General features: G+C 39.6%; 1 protein-coding gene across 3 annotated transcripts in view; it reads right to left on the reverse strand.

Annotated features, from left to right (window-relative positions):
* Positions 1–227: 227 nt before the first annotated feature.
* Positions 228–20,872, reverse strand: part of RAD17 (RAD17 checkpoint clamp loader component) — a 30,076-nt gene continuing 9,431 nt past the window's right edge. For 2 of the 3 annotated variants that reach the window (XM_087430237.1, XM_087430239.1), the window contains exons 7-17: positions 20,402–20,454; positions 20,192–20,317; positions 20,027–20,096; positions 15,100–15,208; positions 13,227–13,412; positions 11,272–11,357; positions 11,010–11,156; positions 9,639–9,788; positions 7,406–7,526; positions 1,306–1,363; positions 228–1,012 (exon numbers count right to left, since the gene is read on the reverse strand). In XM_087430237.1, the coding sequence (XP_087286363.1) occupies positions 748–1,012; positions 1,306–1,363; positions 7,406–7,526; positions 9,639–9,788; positions 11,010–11,156; positions 11,272–11,357; positions 13,227–13,412; positions 15,100–15,208; positions 20,027–20,096; positions 20,192–20,317; positions 20,402–20,454 (1,371 nt within the window). In that variant the 3' untranslated portion in view covers positions 228–747. Of the gene's footprint in view, positions 1,013–1,305; positions 1,364–7,405; positions 7,527–9,638; positions 9,789–11,009; positions 11,157–11,271; positions 11,358–13,226; positions 13,413–15,099; positions 15,209–20,026; positions 20,097–20,191; positions 20,318–20,401; positions 20,455–20,872 lie in introns of those variants that run through there. The other variant, XM_087430238.1, reaches the window with a different exon arrangement.

Raw genomic sequence — 20,872 nt, forward strand, 5'->3', positions numbered from 1 at the left:
AGGGCGGAGAGGAGGGTCCGCCCCGCCCCGCGCGGCCAGCCGTAGAGAGCCCAGGGTGTGACTAACCCCGAGTTCCCCCCGCAGGGCGACCCCCGCAAGGCTGCCATCCGCTTCCTTCCCTAGTTTTTGAGAAGTTGGATAAGGATTAAGGAGATTCATGGTCTATGCCCAATGACACACTGCAGAGAGTACGTGTTACGAAATATTAAAAGATAGGAGAACAAAAAGAAATTCAACATTTTAATTTTGATATAAATTACGTAAATACTTTCCAAAAAATATCTAAAATATTCCACTGTACAACACAGAAAAATGGTATGTGAGAAGCTAGAGACCAGAGAGAAACTGCGAAGAAGGCACGAAGTTTATTTACACTCACAATTGCATACTAAATTGTTCCATAATGCATATTTACAACCCTGTAAAGTTTTTGTATTCTGAATTATTCCTTCACATTTTCTGATATCTGGCATAATGTTCAAACACACTTCATACACACTGACCTCCTCTCCCAACACCACTCACAAGACTAAATAAATACTAGAGGACAAAATGAAGATCTTATTTGAAAGCATGATCTGCTATTTACTTCAAGATGACAGAAGAGGCAGCTCCTGGTGCTGGAACACAAGACTGAAGCACTGACAAGCTGTGATTCCTGGGAAAAGTGTATTAGCTCTGTTCAAGTACCAAGGAGGAAAACTGATACAAATCTGTCCAGCAGCAACGTGGCTGGCAGGCTGGTTTCTATGTCCCGTCGCTCTCATAGTCTTCTATGACCACGTCGTCTTCTTCCACATCTCCCTGGGCTGAAAAGGGCTGAGGCTGGCTGCCGGGCAGTTCACTCCCACCGTTCTGACTCAAAGGAAGAGACCAGGTCTCGGGTTCAGTGGTTTGAGTGGGTTCACCCAGAGCTTCCTCTGCAGGCTGCCTTCCCATAAGCTGGGCTTCATCTCCACTGTCGGCGTCTATCATTCCAGGCTCCCTGTCCGTCAGGGCTTCCATTTTAAATCTGCAGATTCATAAGGCAGGCATTAATAATAACCAAAGGGGGGATGCCTTTAAATTACATGGTGACAGTGATGATTATGAAGCCACATCCTCTAGCCTTTCGTTTACCTTCACTGAGCTCACCGTTTAGCCAGTTTATTTAATAATATAAACAAAAGTACAAGTAAATGACAAACTGTGAATAAATCATTACAACTCACAATACAAAGGAGTTGAATAACACTGAACTAATAGATAACATATTCAGTGGACATTACAGTAACAGCTCTTTGAAAATTAAAATGGTCAGCTTACCTTCCAAAGTGTCGCTTCAGAGGAAGCCTTCCAATATCTTGGATAAAAGAAATCTGAGCTGAAACAGAGATTTTAAAAAAGCTTTAAATAGACATTTCTCCAAAGAAGATATAGAAAGGGCCAACAAGCACATGAAAAGATGCTCAAAATTGCTAATTATTAGGACAATGCAAATCAAAACCACGAGATACCATTTCACACCCCGTAGGATGGCTATTATCAAAAAAACAGAAAACAACAAGGTTTGGCAAGGATGTGGAGAAACTGGAACCCTTGTACACTGCTGGTGGGAATATAAAACGGTGTAGCTGCTGTGGAAAATGGTAAGGCAGTTCCTCAAAATATTAAAAATAGAATTACTATATGATTTAGCAATTCCACTTCTGGGTATACACCCAAAAGAACTGAAAGTACAGTCTCAAAGTGATATTCTGTACACCCATGTTCATAGTAGCCTTATTCACAATAGCCAAAAGGTGGAAGTAACTTAAGTGTCTACTGAGAGATGAATAAACAAAATGTGGTTATATACATACAATGGAATATTATTCAGCTTTAAAAAGGAAATTCAGGGCCTGCCCGGTGGCGCAAGAGGTTAAGAGCGCACCCTCCGCTGCGGCAGCCCGGGGTTCGCAGGTTCGGATCCCGGGCGCCCACCAACGCACTGCTTGTCAAGCCATGCTGTGGCGGTGTCCCATATAGAGTGGAGGAAGATGGGCATGGATGTTAGCCCAGGGCCAGTCTTCCTCAGCAAAAAAAGAGGAGGATTGGCAGATGTTAGCACAGGGCTGATCTCCTCAAAAAAAAAAAAAAAGGAAATTCAGACAATGCTATGGATAAACCTTGATAAACATGTATGTGAAACAAGTCAGTCACAAAAGGAGACAGACCGTATGAGTCCTCTATGGGAGGTCCCTAGTTGTTGGAGTCTCAGAGACAGAAGGTAGGGGTGCGGTGGGGTGGGAGCCAGTGCTGAACATGTGTGGTTTCAATCTTGCAAGCTTACAAAGTTCTGGAGGTTGGGTGCACAACAAGGTGAATATGCTTAACACTACTGAACTGTACACTTAAATATGGTTTAAGATGGTAAATTTTATGTTATGAGGAAACATTTGTTCAAGAAAATCTAATAGCGAGAGTCTGCGGCATTTGAGCCATAACTGGCTCCTTCCCTTCCTCAGTTTTAGGGAGACTTCACTCCAGGTGGGTGCAGCGAAGGACACAGGGCTCCCTCTTGGTAAGTGTGCCCAGCCAAGAGTTCCAGGCTCCCTTTCTCCAGCCAACCCCACCCACAGGATGGAGGCTCCGCCCTAGTGGTGCCACAGGCTGAGAATACTGCCTCCTCCTCCACCTGCAATGGCCCTTCCCCAGCTCATTCATAGGATGCAGGGTCCACGCTGGGAGAGGCGAAGCCAAGATGACCGGAGGCTACCTCTGGTGGAGCATCCACCCAGAACAGTGGCTCAGGGGTTTTGCCCAGGGGGAAGAGCGTTCCATAGGAAAAGATAGCTCTGATGCTCTACCCAAAGAAATTACTTTATTTGAAAGAGTAGGGGTAAGCTCACGCCTAAGGCCCTCTTGAAATCAATGGCTCTTCTTAACTAAGAGCAACAGACTAAATATGAGCCAGCTAGTTCATCAGAAAGAACCAGAGAAAGAGTCAGCTAAGAGCAGCCCTCCTGGGGTCAGAACAAACCTCAGAGACTGGCCTCAGTCTATACCTGCCCAAATTTAATTGGATGACACTGTGGAATAATTTGCGTGCTATGGCACCGCTGAAAACAACGGACCAACCAGCCAGTAATTAGTGGAGCACAACTGGTGGGTGTGATAGCAAATGAGCAGGCAGTTTCACAGAAACATAGAGACGGAGAGAGCCCTGCTAAAACCACTGTCACTCGCATGCACACTTGAGTGCTGAGCTCTTTGCGGAGTGACAAAGGCTTCACAGTGCAGGGAAAGAGCCTCCACTCCAACAGTTTAGCCAAGTCACTCAACAAATAAACAAGCAAACAACAATCAAACAAGCCCCAGAGAGGGTGGAGGGGAATCAGTACCCAGAGCGGCTACAATATATTACCTAAAATGTCCAGTTTTCAACAAATATTACGAGACTATGTAAAGAAACAAGAAGTGTGACCCATTCACAGGAAAAGGGCAGGCAACAGAAACTGCCTGTGAGAGGGCCCAGGTACGACATTTAATACAAAAAGACTTCAAAGGAGCCAATATATTATGTTCAAAGAACAAAAGGAAAGCACGCTTAAAGAAGGGAGCTATAATGACAATGTCTCATCAAACGGAGAGTATCAACAAAGAGAGAAACTACAGACAGGACCAAACGGAAATTGTGGAATTGAAAAGTACAATAACCAGAATGAAAACTTCACCAGACGGGCTCAACAGTGGATGTTAGCTGGCAGAAGAAAGGATCAGTCAAGTTGAACACAGACTGACAGAGGTCACGCCATTGAAGAAAAGAGAGAAAAGAGAATGAAGAAAAAGGAACAAAGTTATCAGAGGAATGTGACATTCCTTTAAGCATTCCAACAAGCACTAATGGAGGACTAGAAAAGGGGACAGAGAGAAAGCAAGAAAAATATAAAGAAATAATGCCTGAAATGACACACTAAATAAAGTGAAAGCAATGGGATAAAAATTGATGATAAAAAAGAAAAGCCAAAACATCCTATTTTTGAAGAAATTTTATAAACCTTTTAAAGTATGCAAATCCAACACTATGAGGGTTCTTGGATACTTACCTTTTTAAAAATCCACTACACAATACAATCAGGACTTTTATAAACCAGCTTTTTGATATGGAAAACTGAGAGCTATGATCCTGGAATCTGAATTTTTAACTAGTGGATAAGTGACTCCCCAGATGAGTCCAATGTGAGTAATCTAAACCAGCACTTCTCACACCCCTCAAACATCTCATGCATGGGAACCACCTACAGAATCACGTTAAACGTGCACATTTTCAGATCCTGCATTTCAAGCTTCCAGGCGATGCTGATGCTCCTGGTCCAAGAAGACTCTTGCTGATCAAACTGTTTCTTGGTCCCACAGCTGGGAGTGGGGACCTGGAATGTGGCCAGCTTGCCAACGTGAGTCGGTGGTAGGGCTGGGACTGAGGGAACAGCCTGTGTTGTCAGGATACAGGTTACAGACAGAGGAATTGAGTAAACAAGTGAATAGACTCAGCAAAATGGGAGACAGATTTTTCGTTGTTCACGAAGGGCGGTCCAGGTACTGAAAGGGGAAGGTCAGAATGAGCTGTGTGGTGTTACACTGGAACGGAAGGTACTGGTGTGAATTGTGTTCTACACACACACACACACACACACACACACACACAACTTCCCTGCTTTGTTGCACTGAAAGAGCCTAGAAACAAGGACACTCTAGTAGCAGTGAGTACACCTAGTGCCCAGATCCTTGCTTCTAAATACCATTTCCACTAAAAGGAACCAGGGTTCCTTGAAATTCCTGAGTCCACGCCTGCGGCAGGGAAAGTATAAAATGATCTTGGAACATCTTTTATCAGAAAGAAAGTACTCAAAGAGTAATGGGGACATGTCGAAAGGCACAGAGTTACCTAAAGCAGCTTGCACTGGCCAAATCTGGACAACGTGAGACCAAAATAAATAATGACAGCAAGGAGCTACAACTGAAAGAATAAGAATCCCGAGTCCATCTGGATATAAACAGACAGACCAGGAGAAGGCAAAGCAACACCTCACAGTACAAGTCACCAACATAAATGCAGCAGGAGCTATGCCCGGAGAAAATTACCATTTACCAACCATCACAGCACCAGGAAATCATCGTTAATAGACGCTACAGCTAGTGGGAGAAACAGGATATTTCCATAGTCTCCAAGTATCTCCTCACAAAATACTTAATGACTTTTACACTGGAAAACCTGAGAGATATCATCTTACCAAATAAAAAAAGTTAACTTCGGTGTGATGGTGTAAATAGACATCATATTCTCCTGATGTGATGCACCGAGAAGAACACAGCATCACTTCTGTGGTATTCCTGCCAAAATACATATCCTGAATCCACTCATGAGGAATCATCAGGGAAACCCAAACTGAGGGACATTCTACGTTGTGACTGTCCTGTATGCCTCAAAAACATCATGGACAAAGGAAGACTAAGGTACTGTTCCAGATCAAAGAAGACTAGAGAGACATGGCAACTAAATAAGTACATCACGTGATCTTGCACTGGATCCTGGACGAGAAAGAGAACAAGTTTTTGTTGTTATTTTACAGAGGACATTATTAGGACAACTGGCAAAATCTGAATGGAGTCTATAAATTAGATGGCAGTAGTGTACCAACTTTAGTTTCCTGATTTTGATGTGTACAATGTGGTTATGTAGGAGAATGTCCTTGTTTTCAGAAAGGACACACTGAAGTGTTTAAGAATAATGGGCACCACGCCTGCAACTTAGTCAAACATGGTCAGAAAAATACACATATGTGTGTCCACGTGTTCATAAAGAAAGAGAGGGAAAGAGAATAAAAGGTAAATATGTAAAAATTGAACACTGAGGAATCCTGGTGAAGGATATTTAGGAATTCTTTTGTACCATTCTTGCAACGTTGTACCATTCTTGCAACTTTCCCTAAGTTTGAAATTATTTCAAAATAAAGTTAAAAAACTAATATAACCTTAAAGATAATAGGCATGGATAGGGAAATCTCTGGAATCTGACCCACAGATTAATCGTGGCCATTGTTCAAGAGTCACCCTACTCCTGCCTATGAACGGAGAACATTTTAAATCTTTAACTACCAATACTCTTTTTTTTTTTCCCCAAAGCCCCAGCAGATAGCCACATGCCATAGTTGCACATCCTTCTAGTTGCTGCATGTGGGACGCGGCCCCAGCATGGCTGGAGAAGTGATGCGTCGGTACACGCCCAGGATCTGAACCCGGGCTGCCAGTAGCGGAGCGCGAGTGCTCAACCGCTAAGCCACGGGGCCAGCCTAAGTACCAATACTCTTAAAAGTCACAAGACAAGACTCTTATTGTACGCAGGTAGACATTTCTCAATAATCCTCTTTTCTGATCAGTCATAAGGCAACCCTATCTTTAAAATTTTTCAGAAGTTTGACGAGTTATGTGGTAGCTTATTAATATTTTTAATATTACACAAATTCTCTGTTCTACCTTGAAGATCAGCACCACAGACAATGGACCAAGGACTGTTAATGAAACGTGGCCCTTAAAATACACATTAAAAAAGAGAAAAATTGGTAAAGTTCATAAAAAGGCAAATCTCAGTAGAGATAAATTGTGCAAGTGTGCATTGCCATAGGTACACTAACATTTCTTCGCTATTATTTATAACTTCAAAACTTAGAAAGACAATATAAACATACTATTAACGGACACTGTTTGTAATACTGAAATCAACCAAAATATCTATCAATAAGGTTAAATAAAATTATTATAAATTTTGAAAACATGAGTTAGATTTGATATATGTTAGCATTGCTGCTGTTCTACGTGTTGAAATCCTAATCCCCGAGGTGATGGTATCAGAGGTAGAGCCTTCATGAATGAGATTAGTGCCCTGAAGAAAGGGACCCCACGGAGCGCTCTCTTGCGCTGCTCTCTGCCATGTCGGAATACAACGAGAAGATGGCCATCTGCAAACTAGGAAGCGGGCCCTCAACAGACACTGGATCTGCCAGCACCTGGATTTTGGACTTCCCAGCCTCCAGAGCCGCTTCAGCACTAATTTATAAAACATGGAGCGCTATCCCTGGTACGTGACATAAGCAAATTAAAGCTTACACTTGATATTTGTATAGGCACAGAAAAAGTCCCGAAGAATTTACACCAATCTGTCAAAAGGAATTATCTGTGGTTATAGGGGACTTTCAACTTTTACTTTATATACTTCTGTATTATTTGATTCTTTCTTTCTTTTTTAATCAAAAAGCATGTATTAATTCTGGATCAAAAAATAAAGGGAAAAAAACAGTCTCACCAGTACATAGCAATGATTTGACCCACAAAAAGATACTGCTATAAAACACTGCTTCTTGGGGAAAATAAAAACCCATGTTATTACCTTGATTTCTCATCGGAATGGTTAGCAAAGCAAGGTATGGCAACAGGTGAGTTTGAAGGCATAAAGCTGGTAAGCAGAAGTCAGAAAAAAGTGCTTTTGCTGCCAGGCAATTTTCCCGATACTGTACAGAAGAAAAGAAAAAAGGATGAAATGAAACATAAAATTAAAAATATGGGTATGTATTCCTAGACAAACTAAGTTTATTATATCACAAAAGTGTGTGGGTTTAAAAACTATAAATATACTTTTAAGGGTTTATCTAATTAGTGCTTTATAACTGTCCCAGCATTATCTAACAAAAAAATATTTTACCTACACAACTATTTCACATTTGACATAACAGCAATAAGAATTTTTTAAGAGAGACTTAAGGTAGAAGGGAAAAAACCTTAAAAATCAAAGGAATTCTGTTTATGAGCATACACACATCACAAATTATGTGAGGATTTGTTTCTCAATGAAAGAATTAATTTTATGCAGTGAACACAGGCCAGCTGCAATGCTGGGCTGATACGGAGAGAAGCACGCTGTCTGCTTCGGGAGCTCAGTCTGAGAGTTCACATGTAACTCTAACGCACATTCAGTGTATGTGCTATAAAGAGCAAAGCAAGTCAATAAGGGACACCAATTGCTTAAAAGTCATGAAATTCTCCAAGAAATCTGTTGGAAAACATTTCTTAGGTAACACATTAGGCTCATACTGAGCCACATGATGTTAGCACTGGAAGACATCCGAGAGATGACCTGGTTCAGGGTCACAGACTGAGGTGCTCAGGAGCCAGGCCGGCGACGACAGTCAGTGCAGTGGAGCCGCCAGGTCAGCGGGACCTCCCCTCCCACCTCATGTGACACAGGGGCCAGTGCTGCCTCACTTTCCATTTTTTCAGGAGATTCCAGAAATTCTGAAGCCAGAAATCCATATCTGAGTTTTAAGTATTGTACAAATTTATTTATTTTTTATTTTATTTTTTTTTTGGTGAGGAAGATCAGCCCTAAGCTAACATCTGTTGCCAATCCTCCTCTTTTTGCTGAGGAAGACTGGCCCTGGGCTAACATCTGTGCCCATCTGCCTCTATTTTATATGGGACACCGCCACAGCATGGCCATCTGCAAACTAGGAAGCGGGCCCTTGGTAAGCGGTGCATCAGTCCACACCTGAGATCCGAACCTGCGAACCCTGGGCCACTGAAGTGGAGCGCGCGCACCTAACCACTATGCCGCTGGGCTGGCCCCTATTATTGTGCTAATTTTTTTTTTGTGAGGAAGATCAGCCGTGAGCTAACATCCATGCCAATCCTCCTCTTTTTTCGCTGAGGAAGACTGGCCCTGGACTAACATCCATGCCCATCTTCCTCCACTTTATATGGGACGCTGCCACAGCATGGCCTGACAACCAGTGCATCGGTGCGCGCCTGGGATCCGCACCTGCGAACCCTTGGGCCGTCGAAGCGGAGAGCATGCACTTAACCGCTGCACCACTGGGCCAGCCACTATTGTACTAATTTTTAAAGACTGCAATCCATTTAAAAAAAATTTGGTGTGTGTCGTATTCAACTTGTGAACCACTTGCTTTTGACCTCTAATTCAACCTCTACATTTATAGCTGTGGAAACTAAGTGCACATCAGCTGAAATAACTTGTCCACATGGTGAGAGGCAAAGCCAGGATTTAGTTTCAATTAAAACTAAAATATAACTATAACTATACTTTGATTCCAATAATAGTCAACTAATAAATAAAACATGTGTGTGCTTTCAAACTTTGTATCTTTTCTTTAAGAAAATGATTACACAGGGCCGGCCCTGTGGCTTGGTGGTTAAGTGCGCACGCTGTGATGCTGGTGGCCCGGGTTCGGGGCCTGGGTTCGGATCCCGGGTGCGCATCGAGGCACCACTTCTCTGTCCATCCTGAGGCCGAGTCCCACATACAGCAACTAGAAGGGTGTGCAGCTATGGCATACAACTATCTACTGGGGCTTTGGGGGCAAAAAATAAAATAAATAAAATCTTTAAAAAAAAAAAAAAAAAGAAAATGATTACACATTTAAGAAGACTGTCCTTTTTATGTTTTAACATAATTCTAAGAAAATTCTTAGCAACTATTTTTTTACTAAAAATGAAACATTTTTCTAACTTTTTAAATAATAGCTTGAGATATAGTTCACAGACTATAAAGTGTACAATTTGAAAGTGTACTATTGAAAGTGCACAATTCTTTTTTTTTTTTTTTTTACCTTTTTATTTATTAGAAACCACTGGGGTTTGTGCAAGGGTCGAAAACTTGATCCTCCTCCTTGGCAGTGAGCAAACCCTCGGGCTCTGTTGGAATGTATCACGCCTCTCGTAGCTATAGATGTACTATATCCCCTGAGTAAAGAGCGTGTCTAAAAGAGGAGACAAGATGTGAAATAAACAAGAGATTTATAAAATAGTACTATTGCTACCGCTGACACCAAAAAAAGACTAACCATATTAAGTGACTGTATTGTTCACTTTTCTCAACATCACTACAGCCCTAAAAATAACATGCTACAAAATTATTTAAAGCAAATGCAACTGAGACATAACAATCGAAGGCTGTGTGTGAACTCTGCCTGGATGCTGGATGGGGGCAAGGGACACAACTGCAAAATACATTTTGAGGCAACTGGGGAAATCGGAACGAGGATGGTACGTTACTGAATTCATGTCAGCTTTGTCAGCCGTGATGCCGCTGTGTGGTTGTGAGGGAGCAATGTCCCTGTGCGTGCTTCAGGATCAAGTGTCAGGATGCTTGCAGTTACTTTCCAGTTATTCAGCCAAAACAAATGTGCAAATAGAGATTAAGCAAACGTGGCAAAATGTGCAAAACTGGTGAGCAAAAGTTAAAGGTACACAGGTATTCACCGTACTATTCTTTCAATTTGTCTATAGGTGGAAAATTTCAAAATAGAAAAGAAGCAATATAAAAAAATCAAGCAAATGTAACTGCTGAATAGAGAAACTCTAAATATAACACAGAAACTATATCATAAATGTTTTTTATTGTATCTTTCCTAATTTTAATTATTAATGCTATTTTGTTGTGCAGCAGAACTTCCCAGTGGCAGAGACGTTTAGATTCTGGGCTGTTCACTACAGCAGCTACAGGCCACAGGTAGACGTGGGATATGTGCTAGTCTGACCCAGGAACTGGATTTTAATTTAATTTAAATAGCCATATGTGGCTGGTGCCTACTATACTGGTCAGAGTAGTGTTAAAATGTTAAGGAAAAACACAAATTTTATAGTGAATAACTTCAAATCTGTTAAAAAAATTGAAAAACTAACAAAGTACAGAAGCACCGTTCTTTCCCTTCTACCTACTTTTCAATGATTGTCAAAATTTCTGAATATATATTTTTATAATCAGAAAATAACCTTCAGAAAAAATTAATGCTATATTACCAGAAAAATCAGATTAACTGCTGAAGCTTCATTACAAACTCTAGGTTGGATGAATTAGTTTTATCACAGTTAAGAAGTTACATAAAATAACGTCAAATAATTAGGAATAAAAGTAAACTTTCTCTCTTAATTCTGAGGAAATAGTCACAAACGAAAACATTTAAGTCAAATGGTCTTACATTCCAGTCACCACTGAGGGTATCTGCAAAACTCAGAAAGTCACTGGCTCTCACAAGGTCATTTATTTCCATGAAGAAGTCCACGTAGTTCTGGTGAAGATATAAATTAAACACCTCTCCTGGCATGTGTGACATTTCTACGACTTCCTATAAAAAGACACATACACACAGTTTTGGTGACAAGGCAGTGGTCAAATGTACATGCCCACAAGTCAATCATCTGCATCTTGTAAGCAGTGCTCAGTGTCATCAAAGATGTTACCTCAGGCTGAACAAGTAACGTGTCCCGTTCATGCTCTGACAAATGCGGAGGCAGGCGAGGTGAGTCTAACTCTGTTAAAGATGCTCCTGTAAAAACATTTCTGTAATTATTACAAATGACACCATCTTTATAATTATATGGCACCTCTCATTTGAACGATTTTCAACACTTTAGGCACATAATGCCAAAAATACCAAGCAAGCTGTTAAAAATAAAACACAAGACAATTGGAAGCTTAGGGGAGCTGTCTCACCATCACTCTCAGCAAGAACTTCATGCAGAATCCTGACACCTGGATCATGGCTTTTCTAGAATTAAAATATTCTGTTTCCCAAAGCACTCTGCATTTTGCCTTCCCAGCTCTGCGCTTTTTTCTTTGGATTCTCATCTCCATACAGGTTTTTTTTTTTTTTTTCCAATAATTTTATTTATTTATGTTTTCCCCCAAAGCCCCAGTAGATAGTTGTATGTCATAGCTGCACATCCTTCTAGCTGCTGCACGTGGGACGCGGCCTCAGCATGGCCGGAGAAGCGGTGCGTTGGTGCGTGCCCGGGATCAACCCGGGCCGCCAGCAGTGGAGCGCGCGCACTTAACCGCTAAGCCACGGGGCCGGCCCTCCATACAGGTCTTTACTATTCTATCTGCTGTGTAGGAAGATGCTGCTCTCTGCACCAGAGAACAGGACCTCCCATTTCCTAATGCAAGACATTATAAATGAATGCTGAGGAGGGAAGAACCAGTGGGAACAGTCTCAGAGGTCCCAGGTGAGAGCAGCCAGGGACAGAGGAGTGGCTTCAGTCCCACCTAAGGCATGCTCCCTCATTTTCCTCAGGTCGCATGAAGGTTCCCACTTAGAAATCCCAATTTTCGACCAGGGAAAGAAGGAACATTAGCCTAAAACAAGGAGGAGGCCGGAGTGAGGAGAAAATGAAGCAGAAATATAGAGACAACAGAAGAGAAAGACACAAGGAAGAGAAAAGATGGAGACCAGGCACCAGAGGCAGCCCCAGAGCTTTACAGGAAGAGAAAAACAGTAGTTTGAAACAACTGGGTTTTTGGCAACCAGAAAAGTCTCAGAGGATAACAGGCAAGGGTGAAGCTTCAGTGAACATCTGTTCACACGCTATCTGTGACTCACTGCCGTAGCTATTTCACAAGAGATTTGAAAAACCGAGAGAAAATTGGGGATACTGTACACATAGGACTTTTTTTTATGGTTCATCATGATTATTTGCTTTTTATTATAACACATAAAGCTATCCTAAACTATGGCAATGATTTTCCTTCAAAGTTTTGCGTCAACTGTTTTATCTATATAAAAAGCATATCAGATCAAAAAAAAAAAGCAATGCCAAGTTTCTTCCTTCAGGATCATAAGACTGAAAACTGATATTTTCTACAAAAAGAACAGGAGTCCGGGACTTTTTAACTGAAAGAGACCATTTGGGAGCTTACAGATGGGTGACAGGTGGAGGGGCCGAGGGGAAGCAGGCATTAAAGACGGAACAGGGGAGTGGGACCTCAGCTGGGAAGAGAGCAGCTGGTGAAGAGAACAGAGAAATGTCAGAGCATCCAAAAAATCTGAAGCCACTTGGCAATTTGCCCAGGGCCCTGGTGGCCAGAGCTCAGTGCTAAGACGGCTTTGGGCTACCAACACTTGCCACTAGGTCTGCATGGACCAGAGTCTTCCCCTCACAAACTGCAACTGGAAAAATTTACAGAGGTAGAGATGGCCTACAGTTAGTTTTTATATTTAATCCACTCATTGTCCAAAAATACTCATTTTAATACATTTTCCTGCCATGTCTTAGGCATTGCCAAACAGTATCTGACCTAGCCCTAGCTCTTTCTTGTAACAGAACCAAATACATGACAGTTTTAAAAGTGTGGTATTTTATTTCAGTTGTCAGATTAATATCTAACAGATTAAAAAAAATGTATAAGGCTTTCTTACTTTTGCAATACAGTATTTTCCCCAAAGCTCTGAAGAGAAAGAGAGAAACATCTTTGCCTCCAATAGCTTGGGCCTCCTGACTTTCAAAAACTCGATCAGGTTTTTTTCTTCCTTTTGATTTTGACAGCGCAGCATCCGATTTTAATGAAGACATTCCTTTTTTCCTTGGCCATAAATTGTTCTCTCCTAAATAATATACACCCAAGTGACAATATTTAAAACAAAATTAAAATATGAAAATTAAAACTGAGAACATTTCAGATATAGTTATACTAAGTATTCTAGTTAAAATATGTTTTTCTAATAATTAATTATAAAATATATGAACTGAGAGTCCTTTTCGGGTTACTAACCTATTAAAATGGAATAAAATGTCATCTGAAAGTATCTCATGACACAGATTTCAAATTTTCACACACAAATGACACACTCTCAGAGTCATGTCACCCTGATTTCTCACAGCATTATGTGCAAGGTACTGTTCCTGGTGCATGGTATGCATTAACCAATTTGATCCTCATAATGACTCTCAAGGGAGAACTATCTCACGATTAAAGAAATGAGCTGCAGGGAGGTGCAGCAACTGGTTCCAGGCCGTCACTAGGAAGTGATCTGCACCCAGGCAGGCTGGCTCTGAATCCACGCTTAACAACTATTCTACATCACCTCTCTACTGATTGGGCAGGCTCCAATTTATGAACATGCCTGTGTTCAGATTTCACTGGTAAACTTACTGTTTAAACCTCAGAATGCGTCACTTAAGAAAAGCAGCCTGGAATAGCAGAAAGAACACAGGATCTGGGTTTTAATCCCAGTACTGTCTATCTCATTAGGCTGGTCTGAGAATTAAACGAAAAAACATATAATTAGCTAACACAGTTCCTGACCCACTCAAAAATTATCTTCTTCTCTTTAAAATTTCTGAGCCCAGAGTAAAAATGTTATAAACGGTAGTTAGGATCCCCAAGTGTCCCACTTCAGCCTTCCCAGCCCATAACTCCAGCAGTGAACCTAAGCACCATTTACATTCATGTTTCTACAGGAAGTAGCAGAATTCTGGCTTCAGTTGTGTTAGGCTGCCTGTTTCTCTACAGTTATTTTGAAAAAACAAAGACGTAAACTAAATGAACACGTTATACTCATGGGTAGAAACTACGATTTCAGGTGGATTTTGAGAGCTTCAAAGATGGCTTTAATTTTTTAAGGCGAATTCCTCAATGTTAAGCACCAACTAGGTCACTTGTTAAATGTTTTCTGATGAGTACACTAGTCATTACCATTAGTGGGGCTATCCCTTTAACACAGCATGGCTATGCACACTTTTTACATAGTAATAAGCAGAAATTACTTTATTAAACATATCATATATAAGTGATTATGAAATAAGTTCAAAAGTGAGCCTACCTCAGCATAATACTATTAAATTCATTAACAGCTGGCCACTCACTGAGCTCTTAACACATGTCAAGTATCACCTCCCTTACTCTTCACACACTCTATGTAACAGGCTCTCACATAAACAAACAGTGAGAAAACAGAGGCCCAGGAAGATGAAATCACTGGTACGTGGCAGAGCCAGGATTTTGACCCAGGAAGTCTCATCCCAAATTAACTTCGAAAGGCAAAATAGCAACGACAGAGATGAATTGGGTTTTGTCTCAGATATACGGGTATATACGACGACATCTTCAGAAGGGTGTGTGTGCACGTGTACATACAGAATTTTATGACAGTCTCAATAAAGAAATAGTAAGTGCAGATAGGTACACATCAATTATAAGTTAAAATATGTTTAGTTCGATTTCATTTCATGAACAATGAAGAGAAAGTTAGTCACCTGCATAATGCTACAGAATGTACCTTCCAGAGTTACCTTTTGAAGAAAACTGGAGGCTGTTGATTGCACTTCTGATATCGCCACAGCATCCTTGACAGAGCAACTCTAGAGAAGTTTTATCAGGGACAATGATACTTCCTCCATTCTGAAATGAGAAAAGGAAAAATTAAAAAACTGTTTTCTAAAACAAAACAAACCCCACCCCCCCCGCCTATTTTCCAACCTAAGTGGAAGTACATTAGAATCTTTCAAATTTGAATGCTAAAAAGCTTCCATGTTAAACACCGGTCTGCTTATGAAGGTACAAGTATCAGTGACTTATAATCTCAAGAGTATAAAATACTGTCTTACTTGGACTAGGTTATATTTCGAAGTTCTCTATCTCTCATTATATATACATACATATATACAGACATAATACACACGTATATACACTCAAGAGAGCCCAAAACACAAAATAACGCAATAATATACACACGTATATACACTCAAGAGCCCAAAACACAAAATAACGCAATAAAATCAAGTACACAAAAAAATTTGACAAATCTTTGCAATTTACATGAAAATCCCTACATGGGTTTTCAACATTTTAATACAGTCTGTTGAGTATAAAAAAGTCACAACTGCATCAACGCGTATTTAAAGCCTAAGTTTTAAACAGATATTTTATATAAAATCTATGTATATTTTTAAAAGCTATGTATGCAAATTAAACGATATATATATACACACACACACATATATATCTATGTGCAGATATGTAGATATATCACACATCACACCCTTGGTAGTTTAAGTATAACGCAGGAAAAGTTCATCTACCCTTGATCCCCTCTCAGAAACCCCTAGTGGTTTACTGACAACATGACTTAAGTTGAATTCATGTGACGGTTCATAGATCACCCCATTTTACATCTTGTAAAAATTGATTAAAACAGAAAAATGATACTGTGCTACAATCTTTCAATATATATTTTTATTTTAACCTTATTAACCAAGCTGTTTCAAAAATCTTTATGAAGTTACTGTCTTCTGTTGGTCTCCGCAAATCCTAAACTTTGTCACAACCGTTAACATTCTGGTGAGTACCTTTCCAGACCACTTTCTGTGCACAAATACCTATAAGTACATATAGTCACACAGAGTTAATTTTTAAACGTAAGTGGGATATTATATGTATTATTCTATGACTTGATCTTTTTACTTAATACCATTCTTTGTGATCTTTCTATGTTAGTACCTTTAATCTATTTCATTTGTTAAAAATGTTATGAGTATACCATAATTTGTTTGTTTGTTTTTTTTTTATTTTTTCCCCCCAAAGCCCCAGTGGATAGTTGTGTGTCGTAGCTGCACATCCTTCTAGTTGCTGTATGCGGGACTCGGCCTCAGGATGAACGGAGAAGTGGTGCCTCGATGCGCACCCGGGATCCGAACCCGGGCCACCAGCATCGCAGCGCGCGCACTTAACCACCAAGCCACAGGGCCGGCCCATGAGTATACCATAATTTAACTATTATTTCTTCCAATAAAGGAACATTGACATTGTTTCCCCTTTTCCACCATTACAGACCTATATATGTGTGTCTGCCAATGCATGAATATTTCTGTAGGATAGTGCCCTCCAGTGTCTGTAACAATTACCTACCATTCTTTGTGATCTTTCTGTTAGTACCTTTAATCTATTTCATTTGTTAAAAATGTTATGAGTATACCATAATTTAACTATTATTTCTTCCAATAAAGGAACATTGACATTGTTTCCCCTTTTCCACCATTACAGACCTATATATGTGTGTCTGCCAATGCATGAATATTTCTGTAGGATAGTGCCCTCCAGTGTCTGTAACAATTACCAATATCATTTTTCTTACCCATGGTATGTGAGAATGTCCATTTTTCCATATCTTTGGCAATCCTGTTATCAATCTTTTAAATTTTTTGCCATCTGATATGTGAAAAATGGTACCTGGTTTAAATACACTTTCTCTGACGACTAGCAGGCTGCACACCTCTCACGTTTACCTGCACTGGCACCTCCTGTGTACTGGCTTCTGTCCTTAGCCGCCTTCTGTTTATACATTCAGGTGTTAATGCTCTGTCTGTTTCATAAACTGCAAACATTTTCTTCCATTCCTATGCTCGTCTTCTCACTTTGCTCACCGCGCCTTCTGTCACTTCCTGATTTTCTTTTCTTTGAAGCAAATCTATGGCTTTCAGGCTTTTGTCTCCTGCTCAGGAAGACTTCCCTCCAACCCAAAGTCAGCGTTTTTTCCTAGCACTCTTCTCATTCTGAGTTTTTGCACTGAAACCTTGAACCCACCTGGAAGGCACTTCTGTGTGCAGTGTGAGTGAAGATGCAGCCTTATGTTTTCCACACGGGTATCCAATGGCTCCCAGGCCACTGGTACCCACACCAGCCTACTCTCTCCCCAGGGACGGAAAATGCCGCTCGCACGTCACAGAAAATCCCCACGTACACACATCCACCTGCTTCTGTGCTGTGCTCCCACCATTCTTGCACTGGCCTATCACCGTCTGATACAAACGGCTGTGATTTCTAGGTTGTACCGTGCTCCAACACCCAGAGAGCAACCTGGTACAAAACTTGCTTGCTCGTGCCTGTCAATTTCTCTTCCAGATTAACCTCATTCTTATGTGAATACATTTAATTTAAAAATTGTTTTGAGACGAGTACTTGTTTTTGAAAATTCTAGATATGGATTACTTGCCAAAAAGGAAATGTAATTTGGAATCACAGTCCTTGGTAGCTGAAGGAAACACCATGGATGTTAAGTACTATGAACAAGCAAATGTGGCTGCAATGTGTGATCAGCAGTTCCTTCCACATTTTATATACTTAATGATATCAGAAAAGACTAAAGATCTTTTTTCTTACAAAAACAGAGAAATATCTATTTAAACTTAAAAAAAAAGCCACTTAAGATATTCAACACTCTTATTATAACTGGTTCATGTGAGATGTCAACACTCTTTCTTAACAGAGGTAACCGAGCTACAGAATGCCAGAGAGCAAACTCTTCTGTAGATCTTCCTAGACCATGACCACCATCCTTGGGGACCCCAGACAGCATCCTAACACTTGCTCTTATAAAAGCTTGACGGACGTGACAGTGCGCTTGTTGCCGCTCCTGTGATGCAACGTGTCAACGATGACATCAAAAGCATACTAGCTCTCACGCTCTTGCAGGTCAGCTATCTAAGGTACAGCACGTTAACTACACAACAAAGAAGTTACGGTACCTCTTTTTACTAGTATAATACAACTTGCTAAGGTAAATGCCATTTGCAATATTAATGACTTAGTCTTAAAAGAAGTTTTGGGTTAATGTGATAAAGTAGTATGATGCTGATTATTTTTATTATTTCTTAATGTTTGTTTAATAAATAAAATACTTAAAACTGTAATTTATAGTTACCATACTCACAGTAGAGAATGTAGAAAGATTTTTTTTCAAAAGACAATAAAAAAATCACAAGTCATCCTATCATTCAGAACTCATCACATTTAGCATTTTTATGTACTTTCTTCTACTATGTATAGGTTTATGTATATCTGTGCATTTTGTTGTTACTGACAATAGTTTGTTTTGTTTTAGCACAGTGAATTGGAGTCAGAACAAAACTTTGAATCCATCTGATACCTAATAGTTGTGGGATATTATGCAAGTTATTTCCCCACAAAGCTCAGTTTCCTTACCTGTAAAATGGGGATAATGTACCAATTTTGTATGGCTGTGGTGAGGTTTAATAAGATCAGGTACGTAAAAATACTTTGCATAGTGCCTGACAGATATCAAGAGCTAAAGATATCATTTCTCTGGTTAGCATTATCATATAACTTCGTATCTTGTTATTTTTAACTGGACACTAACTTGCATTTTCCCATGTCACTGAATGTTCTTAAAACACTAATTAACGACATAACAGTTCACCATAGTAACTGCTCCATCACTGGACTCTGTTTCTAATTTTTCACTGTTAATAGTTGTTATCTATTCAGCTAAGTGCTTTACACTCATACACTATCTTGTTTAATCCTCAAGACAACTTCTCCCTTGATTTCTCAGTTCCTGTGATCCCAGCAGTGCAAACAAGACTTGTTTCACGTAAGATCTAGTTGATTTGTAACAGTAGGGCCCCCCAGAACCATGCTGCTGGGAGTAGCAGTTCCATCAATTCACTTTAATATCATCTTGATTCGAAAGACATAAAACATGATGATTAAAAGTGACAACAGCTGTTTTTCAACAACGTTAATACACCTAATGCTATTGAACTGTACACAAAAATGGTTAAGATGGTATAGTTAATAATACTGTATTATATATTTGGAAGTTACCAAGAGAGAAGATCTTAAATGTTTTCACCACAAAAAAGAAATGGGAATTATGTGACATGATGGAGGTGTTAAATGATGCTATAGTGGGAACCATTTGCAATACATAAGCGTATCAAATCAATGGGTTATACACCTTAAACTTACATGACGTTATACGTCAATTATATCTCAAAGCTGGAAAAAATGGTTAAGATGGTAAATTTTATGTTTTTTACCACAATAAAAAAAATTATCAAATAAAAAAGAAGTGACAACAGGAAAAAGTAGAGTTGGACTATTGATGACTAACATATCTAGATGCCAGGAAACAGTTTCTTGATAATAGACTCAATTTATAACAATAAGCCAAGCAAAGGGATATCTACCTCAATGTGAAAGAGAAAGCTAAGCTTAATAGTGGAAAAAGGCTGAGGATTTTTTAAATCACCATTTCCTACATTTTCTAAAATGATATGGCTCATGAGCATAATAAAATTTTTTAATTCTAAAAACTGAAGTAATAGGTGTCTCTAAATCAAGTTTACACAATAACACTTAAGTCTGGCTTTCCGTAAATACCACGTAAGGTTCAAATTAATCAGTTCTTAAGAGACTTACCTTATTAGCTTCTCTTGTCACTATTCGATTAAGAAATTTCATCATAATTGTTGGTGCCACGGGGTTGAAGCTGTTAAAGTTTTACAAAGAAAGATAGTGGTTACATGATTAATTTAAAAATGCACCGTGTAATGTGAACATCACAAGCAGAAACTTCATTCTCACCTAATGTTCGCTATAGCACACTCCTGCTGAATCTCTTTGGGAAACAGTAACCTTTGACTGTTGTCTCCACTGAGACTGTCAGAGACTATAAATACTAGAGGACACCGACCCATTTGTACATACTTCCTGAAATAACAAAATACAGCAATGCTGAAATTTAAGCCATGTGCCATACAATTTGGAGTTTTAGAAAACTTCACTGAAACTCACCTTAGCACCTCATGTAAAGTATGAGAATCTCGGTAAAACTGGTTAGGTAAATCCTATTGAAAACACATGAGAGATATGAGTTCAGTTTTATTCCCACGTAAATTTATTTTCAGATTTATATTTACCATGACAGGAAAAAATGCTATCTATTCAGTGTATTACAACTAGAACTTTTATAGAAATTAGGGGAAACGTGAAATAGCTGACATTCTAAACAGTAATATGCATCAATGGGAAACTCAATTTTCAGAGCAAATTTCTTAGGGTCACTACTAGTTATGGTATTTTCACTAAGACATCCTTTTCCAAATATTTCTTTTACTTTTCTACACTTAAGCCATTAAATTTTTCAAGTTCATTAACCTATAGCTACTCTATTCAAGTTTACTGAAAAAGATTTTAGGTTTCTGCTACCACAAAGCCTTTATGTTATACTTGATGTCAGATCTGCTATATTTTACCACTATTAAT

Source organism: Ceratotherium simum, chromosome 4 (genome assembly GCF_057802395.1).
Source record: "Ceratotherium simum simum isolate JZ-2026a chromosome 4, ASM5780239v1, whole genome shotgun sequence".
NCBI lineage: Eukaryota > Metazoa > Chordata > Mammalia > Perissodactyla > Rhinocerotidae > Ceratotherium > Ceratotherium simum.